This window comes from Branchiostoma belcheri, unplaced genomic scaffold, assembly GCF_001625305.1.
Source record: "Branchiostoma belcheri isolate BF01 breed outbred unplaced genomic scaffold, Haploidv18h27 scaffold160, whole genome shotgun sequence".
Taxonomy (NCBI): domain Eukaryota; kingdom Metazoa; phylum Chordata; class Leptocardii; order Amphioxiformes; family Branchiostomatidae; genus Branchiostoma; species Branchiostoma belcheri.
This window is the reverse complement of record NW_017803047.1, coordinates 409,624-425,217: the sequence shown is the minus strand read 5'-3', so window position 1 is coordinate 425,217 and position 15,594 is coordinate 409,624. Positions and strand designations below refer to the sequence as shown.

Here is a 15,594-nt window from a genome sequence, read left to right as displayed (position 1 = left end):
CATATTCCCTCGTCGTGATTGTAGATGACTGATGACGTAAAAATCTAGGTAACGTTACATAAAATTGAATGTGTGGGTCATTGTGCACGACTTACGTGCAACGTGACCTCAGGTAACCCGCAATGTTCGATGTGTTCGATGGCCAACGGCAGATAGAACGGGCATTCTTTAGATCGAACGTGGAACGGGTACAGCACTTTTGGCCCCTTTTTTGGTCTGAAAATAGCCATTAAAGTCCCCTAAATGAGTCATTTGGAAATGGTGTATGCCAAACATGTGACTGCTATTCTGTAAACACATGTTCAAGGTACCCTTATACCGAATTTCAGATCATTTGGTTGTAAAACCAGCGCTCAGGATCCAAAAATCCATTTTTTGTCGAAAAATGCCCCAAAAAACCTTCATAAAAATTTTTCAAAGGCATGTATCAAAAAAATGAAAAAAACGCCTAGGGGTATTGGCCCACTCTACCTCCTTGCCAAATTTCAGGTCATTTGACTAAAAAATGACAGAGTTGAATCCCTTTGACTGTGTGGCAGGAGGAGAAGGAGAAGGAGAAGAAACATGAGGGAACACAATATATTTCATCCATGGTATGGACTGAAATATAATAATAATAATAACCTTTATTGTACATCCATGCCCTATCGGGCTAAGTACAGGTCAACAGATGAAATAGGTAACATACATGTTTGTAGTACAAACAACTCTGAAACTACTCTAATACAGAGGTTCGGCTTCTTCTCTTTTCTTAGTGATGTTGAAAATATAATTTGAAATGGGTTTGTATAGTACAGGATGATCAAAACGCATAAGAAAGATATTTTTTTCAATATTAGACAAGTATTGGAAGTATGAAAACGTACTTGTAATATATCTAAAAAGATCATTTCTTTCATTATTATATAAACTACAATCAATGACAAAGTGGGCTTCATCTTCTACTTTGTTTGAGCTACAAAATTGGCAAATCCTTTGCTCCAGAGGTGTGCGGTTGTGCCTTCCTGTTTCGATGCTGAGTTTAATCATACTTGCACCATATCCCAAATCATGTCCAATTTTGGATGGTGTAAGGTAGCTCAACGATCACCGTATAGTGAAAATAGGGCCTTAGCTACTACTTTCCAAGCAGAGGTTCAGGCTTCGGCTTATTGTTTTACTTGTTTTGTGCGTTTTTATCGGGCTTTCTTTTATGTACTGGTATCTCTTCCTTCTCCAGCCTTACTTCGAGTGGCATATTGAATAATTATAGTTAGTAGCCAATTATAGTTTCTTGCCAATTTGATACTGTCTTGGAGCCACCAAAAGATCTGCTTTAAATCTGTCTGCTTTCAAATCCTTTGTTTCGTATATCTACAAACTAGAATTGAACATTGCATACAGACAAGATAAAGTACATATAAACATAAGGGAAAATGGGGGAATTTTAATACTGTATTTTCTGGTTAAAGATAGGTACATATAGTAGGTAACTAATAGATATATAGGTAATTTGTGATCTAGTCTAAAGGATAAATGATATGTTCTCGGCATTGGGGTTGCTAAACGGTTAATATGTCTGTTTCCCGGGTTTATTATTATTTGTTTTGCGGTACTACATGTGTCAGTTATATATTTGCCATGCTTTTTTGTTCATTTATAAAACTCAAATAAAGACAGATTAAAAAAAAAGATCTGCTTGAATTTTGTTGAGCAGCAGTGACGGCTGAAGTTTGAAAGTTACCTGGGACAGTCTCCCACGTTTCTGCTGACCAGTCCGTCCGCACAGTCGTGCTCGACGTCAGTAGGGAGAGTTCTCGGGATGACCTGTCCAGAGAACCGCCCGGCAGGGTAACCAGTCCCGCGAGGGGTCAGGCGGCCACGCTATAATACATCATAATCATACGTTTCTTAATCTTTCATTCTTTTATTAGTAAATATCAGGCACTTAGCCTATGGATCAGGGTAATAATAAGCAATATAAACTATATGTAATAGTATCAAACAATTGATAAATGAAAGTATGTTACAGTATTAATGTTTTACATTCAGAAGCTGCCCCTACTACCAACCACTCGACCTACCTGTAACAAAATATTTCGTGGGGAGTTTGGTAGTGTTCGACAGGCCATATTCGCCACATTTTACTCGCCATCCTTCTCAGATACTATCAGCCCTTTTCTTACCAGTAGTGTTACATCTAGCAATGGGTATTGAGTTTGTTTCTCGGTAACCATATAAAGCCTTTATATACTCACATGTAGCGAAGGTGGCAAAATGTACTTGATCAAAATGAGAGTGGTTTGTAACCACTAGAGAGATTCTTTGGCTCATGTTGGGCGGCCCGTAGCCAGGATTTTGAATGGGGGGGAGGGGGTCTTCCCACTGCTTGTTCCCACTGCTTGGGCGGCCCGTAGCCAGGATTTTGATTGGGGGGGTTCTTCCCACTGCTTGTGGGGACCTCGAGCGCAGTAGTCGCGAGGTTTCTAGGGGGTACGGGGGCATGTTCCCCCGGAAATTTTTGAAAAATGAACCTTCTAAAATGGCATTTCGTGCATTTTTGAGAGGATTTCCCAGAAAAAATCGGAGATAAATTTTTATTCAATGACAAAGGGAGCAGTTTTTCTACGATTCCAGTCCATCTTTTCAAAAAAATATCTTGGACCTTTACATAAAAAGTGGACCAAAAAGTAGACCTTTACATAAAAAGTGGACCAAAAAGTGGACCGACCCCCCCCCCCCCTGGCTACGGGCATGTTGGGGGTACTAAATATACATTTCCCTCCAATATTCACCAACCCTAACGCTAATATGCTAGTTCGGCATTTTGTATCGTACCTGTGGATAGCGGTTGAGTTCTCTCTGCTGGATCTCGGCAGCGGTAGGTCGGTAGTACGGTTGCTGGTAGTGAGGAGGGTGTTCCCGGTACGGGGGAGGGGGAGGGTAGTACTGGGCAGGCGGCGGCTGGACGTACTCCTCCTGCCGCGGACCGGGGCTGTAAGGCGCGGGGTCTTCACCAGCCTGCATGGGGAAATACGGTGTTGACAGTTGTAGGGTCGTGTAGCGTAATGCATAACAAGAAGGGCGGTACAAGAACCTCCAAGTTTATGAACGAATTTGCAAACATTGTACGTTGAATACGTTGGAAGACGAAACGCATTTTATATCAAATTGTACCCTTTATAGCAATGAACGAAATGAACTCTTTGACGTAGCCTCCAAATTCTACCCAAACTTTCACACATATACAAATGAAAAGAAAACTACTCTCCTCTTAACATCCGAAAACCCACAAATTACAGGAAAAGTGGGATCTTTTGTCCTCCTCTGTCTTCAAAAAAGAAGTGAAACCCAGTAGTTTTTTTACCAGTAGTTTCTTAGTAGTTATCAGTAGTTCTGTATGTACTAATTGTCTGCTTTTATACCATGTGCAAGAATTTGCAATAACGGTAGAACATATTCAGTATATAACCGTCTATGTTTGCTTTGTGTACTGAGTACATAGTATTGGAACCAAGAGCTCCCGGGTTCGAACCCTACCATGCCACCGATTTGTGCCCCTGGGAAAGGCACTTTACACGACTTTCCTCACTTCGCTCAGGTAAGAATGAGTATTGTATTGTCCTCCGTGTTGGTGGCAGCGTAAAAATAAGTTGAGTATGCTGTCACCACAAAAGTTAAGTATGCTGTCACCACGTCTTGTGTATGCTGAAACAACTCGAGTATGCTGTCACCATGTCTTGTGTATGCTGAAACAACTCGAGTATGCTGTCACCATGTCTTGTGATTAGTATGTAGTGTACTTTTCTGATGATGACGATATGTTGATCTATATCTAAACCAGTTCTAACTACTTACCATAGGTCTCCGTCTCAGTTCCCGTTGGAGACGTTCTTTCTGACGGCGCTCACGGTTGAAGTCTTCTTCATACACCCGAAGCTGTAGGTACAAATTTTATATTAGACTAGTCTAGAATACTGTGCAGGTCTTTTCGAAGAATGAGCATAGAATACCACGATGGTCAAATTTTGGCCCAAATATTTCAACCTTTTTATCGAACAGAATCATGTTCGATATGACGTCATTCGAATCAAATCGTGTTCGATATGACGTCAATCGAACCGAATGTTCCTTCGATCCGGGGTCACCCGCGATCATGTACAGTAAACCCGCGGTTTCAGGCCCGTTTTTACACGGGTACCGCCGAACAGTAAAAAAATTCACCTTTTCACAAATTTGAACCGATTTCGGGACAGTATATCTATGCCCAGTTTTATAGTGGATATGTAACATGTAACGAAGCTACTGCCGTTATCGTGTGTGACCTTGACGATCGTAATTGTTGTTTACGGGGATGTAAGTTACCCCCTGCACTTACTCACACGACCTGACATGCGTGCAAACATGGTATTTAAACCGCAACAAAAACAAATTCAATTTACCTCAGAAACGTTTTGAATTGTAGGTAAGACACAAATCTTGATCTGTGTCTGACGGATTTTTTAAAGATGGCGGCATTCTGGAATTATCGGTCTTTGAAGTTGAAAAAGTGCATTTTTTGGCGAATTTTTCGACCTTAGCAACACTTTAACTTAAAAATAAAGACAACTGTCCGACTCAAATCTTGATTTTGTTATACAGATCTCTAAAATGCAAAAATGTGGGATTTTCTAGGAGATTTGGGGTCGGTTTAAATCAGTTGTTTGGATATTGACGTCGATTAATCTAGACTAAGCATTCGACGCGTTGCGAGTGATTTTACACACATTTAAGCATTGTAATAAAAACAACAACATTTGAGGTATATGCCATGCTGATTTTATCACATTTGGACAAGAGAGTCCCCGTGAAACTGCTTATTATTGCTTAACAAAATGTTTACTGTTGAGACTGGCTCCACGGAAGCCGCGCGTGGAACCCCGGTAACCTGATACCCCTCCGTAGAATTGGAAATTTTACCCTCGAAATTGACCGCCGTGATACGTCTATCACACACCGAATATGGCCGCCTCCCTAACGCTAGCCACCCCACCCCCTTCAGGTTGGCCACTGTTAAGGGGGCACACCCCAGTTAATTTGGCGTTTCTATTCGAAGCTGCACAACCTCAAATCTGGCGACCGTCTCTGGCGTGGAATAATTCGGAAGGAGAATAACTGTATATGGGACGAAAGGATATCTCTTCAGCTACAAGACCAGCTGAGTTTGGTTTCTTCAACCTTTTTACGTTTGGTAAAATCAACGGAAAAACATTATTTTCACTCCAAATTAATGCACAAAATTTCGAAAAAAAAGAAAAGAAATTTTCACCCCCAAATCACCATTTCTTACACTCTTCACCCATGGTATGGTAATGTTTAATGATATTTCGTGGCAGTTTATGAGAAATGTCACCTCAAACTTGGACCCTCAAAACCCTTTCGTCACTTTTTTTACCACGGACTACCACGGACGCGGAAGAACTGGGGTGTGCACCGTTGAAACATTCGGATGTGAACCGGAGGTTCGGCCATGGTTGGCTGGTGTTCGTGAGTAGGTTTAGATTTAGCTATAGAAAGGTAGGTGTGGTCTAAATCTGTTCAGACTGTTTCCAAACCTCAACCATCCTTGGTCGACTGGTGTTCGCCAGTGGAAAGGTTGTGAATGTGTGATAGGAGCTTATTTGATTCTAGTCAGCTCACCTGTTGAGACAGATAGTCCACCTGTAGCCTCAGGGCCACCATTTCATCCCTCAGAGTCTCCTTCTCCCCCTGGATCCTCTCCCGGTCTCTCCGCTCCGTCTCGAAATCTTCCCGGTAGGTGGCGACCTGTGTTGAGAAATATATGTGATTTTCCCCCCATTTTCCACACCAATAAATCGGTACTTCCCAACATCGCAGGTCTCTGTATCATCCAAAAAGCTCCAAAAAGCGATCCTTAAGTGTTGCGTGTTGCTATTTGCGTATTTGTTACTGTTTATGCTCTGTAGTTGTACCTTAATGGGCATTGTTGTATGATAGTAAAATGAATGTAAGTGTTGCGTTATCTTCTTAATTTGTTATTACATATTGTGAATTTGTAGTTTTATTGAATCCAGGAAGAAATAGATTAGATGTTGATGTCTAATGTAATGGATTTCAAATAAAACATCAAACATCAAACAGAAATTGTCAATGGTTATTGACCCTACTACCCTCCTCTTAACATCTGAAAACCCACAAATTACAGAAAAAGTGGGATCCTTTGTCTTCCTCTGTCTTCAAAAAGAAATCAAACCCAGTAGTTTTTATTAGTAGTTTCTTAGTAGTTGTCAGTAGTTCTAATTCTATACGTGCTAATTGTCTGTTTTTATACCATATGTTTCTTCTGTTCCTGCTATTAGCCCTCGGGCACGAATTTGCATTAAAACAATTATTGATCATGGTGAGTGCTAATGACAGCAGTTAAATTAATTGTCAATGATATGTGTGCCTTCAAAAAATGCGTCCCAGCAAACTTTCACTTAGGCCACACCAATTTAATTTCTTGGTTAACGAATTCGCCCGCTTCATTTTTTTCTGATTTGCAAAAAAATAATAATAATAATAATTCAGAATCAACTGCAAAATGCTCATATTTCGCCCTGAACAGTTGAAAACAGTCCTTTTCTTCCTACTTGTTACAGTTATTCCATCTTGCAATGCAGTGCTATCATTAAAAGTTCAAAATTCATTGTTGAAATTTTGAACCAGCCTGGTGTGTTGACTTCATGGACTTATCGACCATTTTGGGCCATAATAGGATGCCTAGGCCTGTTTTTTTTCGCCCGCCCGCTCCATTATTTTTCTAGAAAAATCCGTTAACCAAGAAATTAAATTGGTGTGGCCTTAGGCCTCCCTACCTGTGCCCGAAGAACCTCGATCTCCGTCTGTGTGTCCAGGGAGGGCTGGGTGTTGTGTGACGGGGGCTGACTCTGCTGCCGTGGGGCCGACTGTTGCCGCTCTGCCGCCTGGTACGGGGGTGTTCTTACCGTCATGCTGGGGGCCTCTCCCAGGGCCTGGATGTTGACATGTAAAAGTAGTCGTTAGTGCGTCTGGACCAACTCCTCTGCCTCTGGCCTGTTACCTGTCTATTTGGCCTATTTGCACTCTTCCCAACCACCTCTGAAGCTAGAGGCTAGCTTGCAAAATTAAGAGAAAGAAAGAAGTTTGTGGGCATAGTTATAGAACACCCTATGAAAGTCAATGTACATTGTGCTTTAGTTGTGTCAATAAAGATTTCATACTCCAATCCCTGACGAATATTGAAAAATTTATCTTTCTTATGCGCTTTGATTATCCTGTATTAAACAAACCCATTTCAAATCATATTTTCAACATCACAAAGAAACGAGAAGAAGCTGAACCTCTGTATTTTAGTAGTTTTAGAGCTGATGTAATTAGATTAGTATCAGTAGTCCTGTTTTTACTACGAACATGTATATACCTTTTCATCTGTTTACCTGTACTTAGTCCGATAGGGCATGAATGTACAATAAAGGTTATCTATTATTATTATTGATGTAAAGTACCCCATTCAGTCTCCTGATCTCGGCCTCCAGGTTTCCCCGCTGCCGCATCATGTCTGTGATCTGGTTCTCCAGGAGAGTGACGCGGGCAGACAGGGTGTCTCCGCGCTGTTTCTCCTGCTGAAGGTCCTGCACCGCCCGCTCTCTCGCCTCCTGGGGGCACGGACAATGCATTTATGTTTGTGTACAAAATGCTTTTTGGCGACGTCTCAGGGAGGAGCCTAATGGTACAGTATTGTGTGCAGTTTGCAAGAATTCTAGGAATGGTACAGGCATTTTGTCCACAGGCATGCGGAATGTCCACAGGCATTTCTCTGACCCACATCTATACCCACATTCCTGGAACCCTGAAGATCTGTCTGCCCCAGATTGCCCTACTTTCTGTGACCCCGGGGCTCGTTCGCTATGCACTCAGGGGAGGAGGACTTAGGTACCAAGTCTTCCTCAAAATCATGAAGGATTTCATCCTTGTGGCATTTGGAAGTTAAGTGAAGGTTAACATCATTAAACAAGATTACGCGTTACAAAACTACACGCAATGTTATTTACCTGTTCAGCGTCTATCCTTTTCTTAGCAGATAGTAGCATCTTGTCAATGTCCCTCTGCCTCTTGTCCTCCTGGCCTCGGTACTCGGCAACCTGCCTGTGAGCCTCTTCCAACTTCTTCTCCAAACTCCCCTTCATGGACCGGTACTGCACGTCCCACTGTTTGTTTACATCGATGATCTGTGCAAAAGGTTTTTATATGATGATATAATATTAATATGATATAATAAATATAATATAATAATAAGCGGTTATAATCAGAGGTTTTCATATAGTAATATAAGAGGTTTTAATATGATGATATAATATTAATATAATATAATATAATAAATATAATATAATAAGAGGTTATAATCATAGGTTTTCATATAATAATATAAGAGGTTTTAATATAATATAATATTAATATAATAAATATAATATAATATAATAATAAGAGGTTACAATCAGAGGTTTTCATATAATAACATAAGAGGTTTTGATATAATAATATAATATTAATATAATATAATACTAATATAATGCCCATTTAAAATGGGCATTATGTAACATTTGTTCACCGAATATTGAAGTATTTCATTTAAAATGATGTTGAAGTATTGAAGTATTTTATTTAAAATAATATACTATAATAATAAGAGTTTTAAAATATATAATAATATAATATTAATATAAGACAATATTAATATAATGCCCATTTAAAATGGGCATTATGTAACATTTGTGAACCGAATATTGAAATATTCTATAAAAGACAATTGTGTGATTGTAATTCACTTTCACTTTCAACATATATTGTGCAATTACATGTATGTCACATTTCTGACACATATGTTTGGCGCCAAAACAGCCCATACGATACCGTGATTGGTAGTGAAATTTGACTCAAATTTAACTCAAATTGGATTCGATTCGTACAGAAAGGCATTGCGTGGCCTTAACCTTCGTCGACGTATGTTGGTGGAAATTTCTGAATATGCGACAGGGTGCACAACTGTACAATTGTCGTCCTGCACATACAGTACCATCTATATAGCACCCTCCCTGGATAGGTACGATTTGGGAGTATTTCTCGTGCAAGGCGTCACACCGCAGCAAAACGCAACGAATGCGGAAGTAACTATGCCACCGCAGAGCAAAAAATTGGGGGGATCTATGATCTAATTAAGACATGAAATTATTGAAAAAACATTGTGTCAGGAATGCCAGCAGGACAAGGGTTAAGACTATCGTTGTTGCTCTTACCTCTTTCTTCTGTCTCTGTAGCTCCTCAACTTTATTCTTCAGTTCAGACATTTCCTTGTCAGTAGAGTGTTGTTTCTCGTCATTCTGCATCAATGAAAGTATACAATATGTATTTGCTTGTAACTTTTATACAATGAACATTTACTGACTTAAAGTAAGAGATATCAGAAATGACCAAAACGAATGGACACGATCCATATGATATGCCACATACAAGCTCTCATATTGTTTTTGGAAAGGAAGGAAAACATATTATTTTTGCTACGTTTCTTCCACTTCTTCTTCTCCAAACAGTGACATATGACCTGACCAATGACATGATTTGTTGACGTCTGTCACCATAGTGACTGGTGTTGGGTTGCATAATGTTGCAATTTCATGGTCTGCTCTGCTCCTGTCACCATATACTAGTAGTACAATGTATTTGAATGTGTTTGAGTAAGAATTAACAGAGAAGACCATGTCCGAAGGTAAACATTATGCATTTGCTTTGCAAATGTTACTTCTCTAGTTTAATCACAATTTTCTTGACTAAGATGTGTACAAGCATGTACTAGATATACAGATACAGACTTACTTCTTTGTGTACTGGCTGGGTTATGTCGACAGTCACACCTGGCTGGTCCTCCTGGGCCGTCAGTTTGACCTGCAGGTCATCGACCTGGTTTCTATAGAAAAGGGGGAGGGGCGGAGTCATATTTAGCTACATGTACAACAAGCCACGATGTGTAGCAATTTCAACAGAACCAACAGTATGGGAAGTAAAAGAATGTATTTCACACATGTCCAGACTATGCATGATGTACAAAATGACTAATAAACTGGTGGACGTCCCAACTACTAAGTACCTAATACCAGCCCAAAAGAGAACAAGAAATAGCCATGCCTTCAAGTACCGGAGTTATCAACCAAGGATTGAGGTGTTCAAGAATTCATTCTTCCCTTAGGCTAGAAGTATCGCAGAGTGAAACTCGCTGTCACCAAGTACAGTAGGGGCATTATCATTAGATAGCTTTAAACAATGTCTAGAGTTAGAAGTTCAAGGGTTAGGTGTAACAAGTCGATCGGTGTAATATAGCCAGCTGCCGCCTCGCCGCGTGCCTGCGAAGCTGGTGTGTTACGCCGAAAGGCGGTTATACCGGCTATACAGATACACATTTGTACCTAAACAACAAAAAGTATCATTAAGATCAAGCCACATCAAAAGCATCCAATGCAATTTCAGGCTTCAAAACATATTCTGGATGAGGAAATCTGTCTGATATTGACATTTACTGCCATTTCTTAGCACATTTTTGTCATCATTTCATACTTGAAGCAGTTGAAATGGCCAAAAAAGCTACGTGAGATGTCTCTATTTTGGGTACCACCCATAATAGCTAAAATTAACCAGCCTACGATACGATATGATGATGACGATACAAAGCAAACAATCGTTTTCCGTCAGCGACATTTGCATTTTTGCATATCATATCGGTATGATATCTTTGTCCGTTTGATTCAACTTACTACATTAAAAGATTGACGAACGAGAAAATAATTTGAAAATCCAGTTTTGCCACCCAGAAATTGCATTAGAAGTTGACAGGTTACCTGAATAGGACGAAAAATGCATCCCTAACATTATATGCCTGAGATAACCTCAACTCATTAAGAACTAGAATGACTTTATGACTGACAAAGTAAAGATTATTCCTCCTGATTATGCAAATAGACTAGATAGCATCCTCATCTGCATGAATCATATCAGTTGATCATATTCTCCACCAAAAGACAATCTTATCTTAACAAAGAAAGCCATTCTATCATTTCCTCATAAATTATGCAAATTTCCAAAATTATCCAAAATCTAATCATTTCTAGGTCTCATAAAGACCTACCCACCTACCAAGTATGAAGACAATCCATTTAAGCCTTCTCAAGTTATCGTGTTTACAGACAGACACACAGACAGACACACACACGAACGCCTTTGAAAACATAACCTTCTTGGCGAAGGTAACGAGGACTATTTGACCGGATATGGTATAAGCTGGAATTACGAACTTTCCCCAGTATTTGAATAATTAGTGGTTAGAGTATGCAATGTTTTGAAGCATAACAAAGTAGTTTTGAAAAAGACAATTACCGCAATCCCATCGGAGCCTTGCTTGACTTCAACCTTCTCCAAAAACACCCAAGACTCGTACTGAGCAACCCGGTACATGTATAATGATTTCAAGGAAAGAACTATTCTTAGCTTTTTCACATGAACCAGACGATTTTTTTGTCACGCTTCACACTAAATTAGTTTCCTCGAAGCGACATAATTAGCAAAACACAATAGGCATAATTTTTGCACTGTCATAACTAACAATAGGGGACCGCGCGGCTAGACACCTTAACCGCAGGGAAGATGAGTAACCGCAATTTTATACAATTATCGGTCGTTCAACTCGGAATTACCGATCGTTCAACTTTGACACAACCAAGGTGAGGCTTTCTTCAAGGCCGCAGAACAGTATCACTCATGTCCGTAGCCAGGATTTTGAATGGGGGGTTCTTCCCACTGTTTGAGGGGGACCTCGAGCGCCGTAGGCGCAAGGTTCCTAGTGGGGTCCGGGAAATTTTGAAAAATGAACCTTCTAAATTGGCATTTCGTGCATTTTTTAGAGGATTTCCAAGAAAAAATCAGAGATAGATTTTTATTCAATGACAAAGGGAGCAGTTTTTCTACGATTCCAGTCCATCTTCTCAAGAAAAATCTTGGACCTTTACATAAAAAGTGGACCAAAAAGTGGACCTTTGAGCCTTGTGGGGGGAACCCGAACCCCCCCTGGTTACGGGCATGTCACTGGTAGCCTGGTATTCAGTCTGATCGTGGTCGGGGCCCCGCCCGCCTAACAGAGGTTTCCCGGTGTGTATTTCACGAGAGACTGATTAGCCCTCCACGTGTTGGGGGAAACCAAATCCCAAAGCATGCTGCCTTTTAGCGTAACACTCCTACCGCCTCCGGCCTGTTGCACTGGGCGGGGGAAGCTATTCGAGCCCCCGAAGGCACAACCTGCCTGAACACCCCAATACCCCCAATCACGTAAGACTGGATACCAGGCTATATCAATGGCCGATCCTCGGATGTATACAAAGTAGTACAGACAAAATTCTTGAAGCCTGACTAGAACGTCTTATATGGGAGGTAGCCAGGAGTAAACTACGCTTTGTCGTACAAAAATATATCGGCTTTCAGAGTGTTTGATCTGGATTGTGAAATTCTTTTTGTTCGTGTATAATTGCGCCACATTACGCAACACTTCCAGAGTGAGCCGGCTGCAGTTCAATTGACCTCCGCGGGTATACAAAGTAGTGCGAAAGAAATTCTTGAAGCTGTGCTTTGTGGTACAAAAATATATCGGCTTGTACACCGTATGATTTGGGTTGTGTTCTTCCTGTTCGTGTATAAATGCGCCGTATTATGCAACTGCGTTCCAGGGTGATCCGGCTGCAGTTCAGTTGATTTCCGCAGGGCGCTTTATAAAAGAGGGCATCACAGGCGAGAAAAACCGTAACTTTTTGTTTTCAGTTATTTTATAGATTATGCCCTAAACTCAAATAATTTTTTTCGTATTTCGCCAGTGCACCCTACTATAATTTTTACCGCATCGATGTGAGTCCACGCGGTAAAAATTGGAGTCCTTAACTATGAATATAGAAATCCCCCGGGGCAAAAGTGTGTTCTGCTACCTTAATCGTTTTTTTACCTTTTTCCTATATAAAAGCGGTGAAGGTTCGTTCAACAACAATCTACTAGCTGGTAGAAAAGTCATTGTTTCAGTCATATCCTTGTGACTGTTTTAACCTAAATCCCGCAAAAGGGACCAGAAGAAAAGTCCTTGACCTTGCAATGATAGTTGCAAGGTCAGAGTCATTGGACTTGAGTGACATAACTGGAGTGCACATGCCCTGTTTGTATATACGTTCACGTGTCTCATGTAGAGATATTTTTGTAGAGCCCCCCAAGGAATAATCTTAACTTAAGAAAGTTGTGTAGAGTTGGATTGCTCTGTGCATTATCACTAGACGCTTTGCTTTATATTCGTTTCAAAACAGGCGAAAGGGACGCACAAATATAACACAGCAACAGTCATTAGCTGTCTGTTATACTACTAGACTTAGCTTACCGTTAACTACATATAACTTACTATAAACCTACTATAACTGACCGCCATTATGTATATGTATATATATATATATATATATATATATACACAACTTCCGCACGTTTGGGAACGCATTGTAGATACATTTCCCTGTAATCTAATCACGCATACTAGTATGTGTAGATATGTAAATATTGTACATTTGGGAATGCATCTGTAGCAGCGACACCTGTACCACAATGTGTTGTGAACCAGTCAGTATTGCCCTGAGGAAGGAGACAGACGGTCACCGAAACGTCGGCTGAATAACATACTTGGTCGTGTAAAAAGAGTCTCTTCACTCAGTGTCTTACCAACCTGATGAAACTATGCACGTAACTTATTATAAAGTCAGTACGTATGGTGTCGTTTTGACACTGCAGACTTACTGTAAAGTACGAATGGTGTCGTTCTTCTCTTGCAGTCCGTCTGTTAGTTTCTTCTTCAGATCTTCGTTTTCTGTGGTCAAATCTCTAACCAGAACCTGAAAACGTGATACAAAACGGTCACACAAGCAAGACATACTATATGGCCTGTCTTGTATGTTAAATATTTATTGTACTATTGCATTTCATTTTCATTTCTTCACATTTTCTTCTTTTTTCCATTGGAATTGATTTTGGCATTCTATTCATTCTGGATTCAACTAGTGCAATATATTAATGTATACTTTTTATTATATTGAGTAGACCCAATGAATCACCATTTTTCAACTGCAGTCTCGGCGTCCAGACGCACACATACTTACCTTGCGTCACGTGAGTTCATATTATTAACAAAGAGAGAACTTTATTGCACGACAATTGCACATGGTACAATGTATGGCAAACTACATAAAGAGAGAGTAACAACAATAAAATAAATGTGTTGCATAAGACCTAATGTCGAATAAAACCTAACATATCTATATCATAATCATTCAAATAATAAGGGATATCACAAGTTGTTGATAAAGTGTTACAATCGAGTGGGCTAGTCACAAGTTTCGGCATTTTTTCTAATAGCAAAGCATTCCTTTATATATCTACCTATTTTTGCGTTGTGGGGACCATTACATGTAAAGATATATTCAAATCTGTCTCTGACATCGAGACTCTTGAAATCTATTGTACTTGATTCGAGAAATGTAAATAGCTTGTTGCGTATAACATCATATTTGGTACATTCCATAACAAAATGAAATTCGTTTTCTATATGCTTTGGACAAAATGGACAGAACCTTTGGTCAGGGGCTATATAATGTAATATCTGCCCGTTTCAATATTCAATTATTAACTCATACTAAGGGATTGACCTAGGTGTTTTAACTGTTCCTCTTGTTTGTTTATCAAAACTTAATAAAGATGATTTTAACTCTCTCATCGTTTTCCAATATTGTTTTCTTAATTCACCGTATATATTAACTCATTTTGCAGCAGCTTGCGCGATTTATAGTATGGTCATTTTTTTTTTTTTTGAAACGGACGAAAATTCATGCGTGCGCGCTGATACCATCCATATTATCAAATCAACATGGCCTTACAGTGTTAGGCATCAGGGAGAAGGTTAGTTAACACATACCGACTGAATGTTGTACTTTTTCTCCATCTGTAGAACCCTGGAGCCGAATCGCGCCATTTCGGCCGCCATTTCTGTGGACTTCCTCGCGCCGCCATCGTCCTGCAGTGCCGCCTCCAGCCGCTGGGCGTGATTGGACAACGGCTCGCCTGACGTCACCGCCGGTACGGCGTTCCGCTCTGTCGGCAAGGGCTGCGGGAACGGGAAATACTGGTAAGGCCAAGGCAAGTAAATTTTATGGATGACATCAGCGCGCGCATTAATTTTCGCCTGATTTTGGGGGGAAAAAACAAGAAATTTTGTTGCCTTCGGACAGTGGTCAACATGCCGAAAATGGGCAAAAATGTCTGTTGCCATGCCGGAAGGTGGATGACAGATAACTATGAAGAGAGGAGACAAGACAAGGCTCCGATTTCATGTTTTGTTTCTTACTTTGATGCAGTGATATGTGATGTTGGCTGTGTATATGTGATGTTCCCATTGAATCAAAACCATCTGTACAATGATTAAGTCGAAATTTTAAACGTCGGAACCTTGTTTTTTTTCGGCCCGTCCTTTGTTTTTTTTTT

General features: G+C 40.2%; 1 protein-coding gene across 1 annotated transcript in view; it reads right to left on the bottom strand.

Moving 5' to 3' along the window:
* Positions 1 to 15,594, bottom strand: part of LOC109466225 (TNFAIP3-interacting protein 1-like) — a 32,453-nt gene that overhangs the window by 2,361 nt on the left and 14,498 nt on the right. Inside the window, exons 4-14 of the mRNA XM_019763891.1 lie at positions 15,029 to 15,217; positions 13,858 to 13,952; positions 9,871 to 9,961; positions 9,294 to 9,377; positions 8,052 to 8,228; positions 7,506 to 7,655; positions 6,837 to 6,992; positions 5,659 to 5,784; positions 3,838 to 3,918; positions 2,818 to 3,000; positions 1,724 to 1,863 (exon numbers count right to left, since the gene is read on the bottom strand). Coding sequence (XP_019619450.1) covers positions 1,724 to 1,863; positions 2,818 to 3,000; positions 3,838 to 3,918; positions 5,659 to 5,784; positions 6,837 to 6,992; positions 7,506 to 7,655; positions 8,052 to 8,228; positions 9,294 to 9,377; positions 9,871 to 9,961; positions 13,858 to 13,952; positions 15,029 to 15,217 — 1,472 coding nt within the window. The remainder of the gene's footprint in view (positions 1 to 1,723; positions 1,864 to 2,817; positions 3,001 to 3,837; positions 3,919 to 5,658; positions 5,785 to 6,836; positions 6,993 to 7,505; positions 7,656 to 8,051; positions 8,229 to 9,293; positions 9,378 to 9,870; positions 9,962 to 13,857; positions 13,953 to 15,028; positions 15,218 to 15,594) is intronic.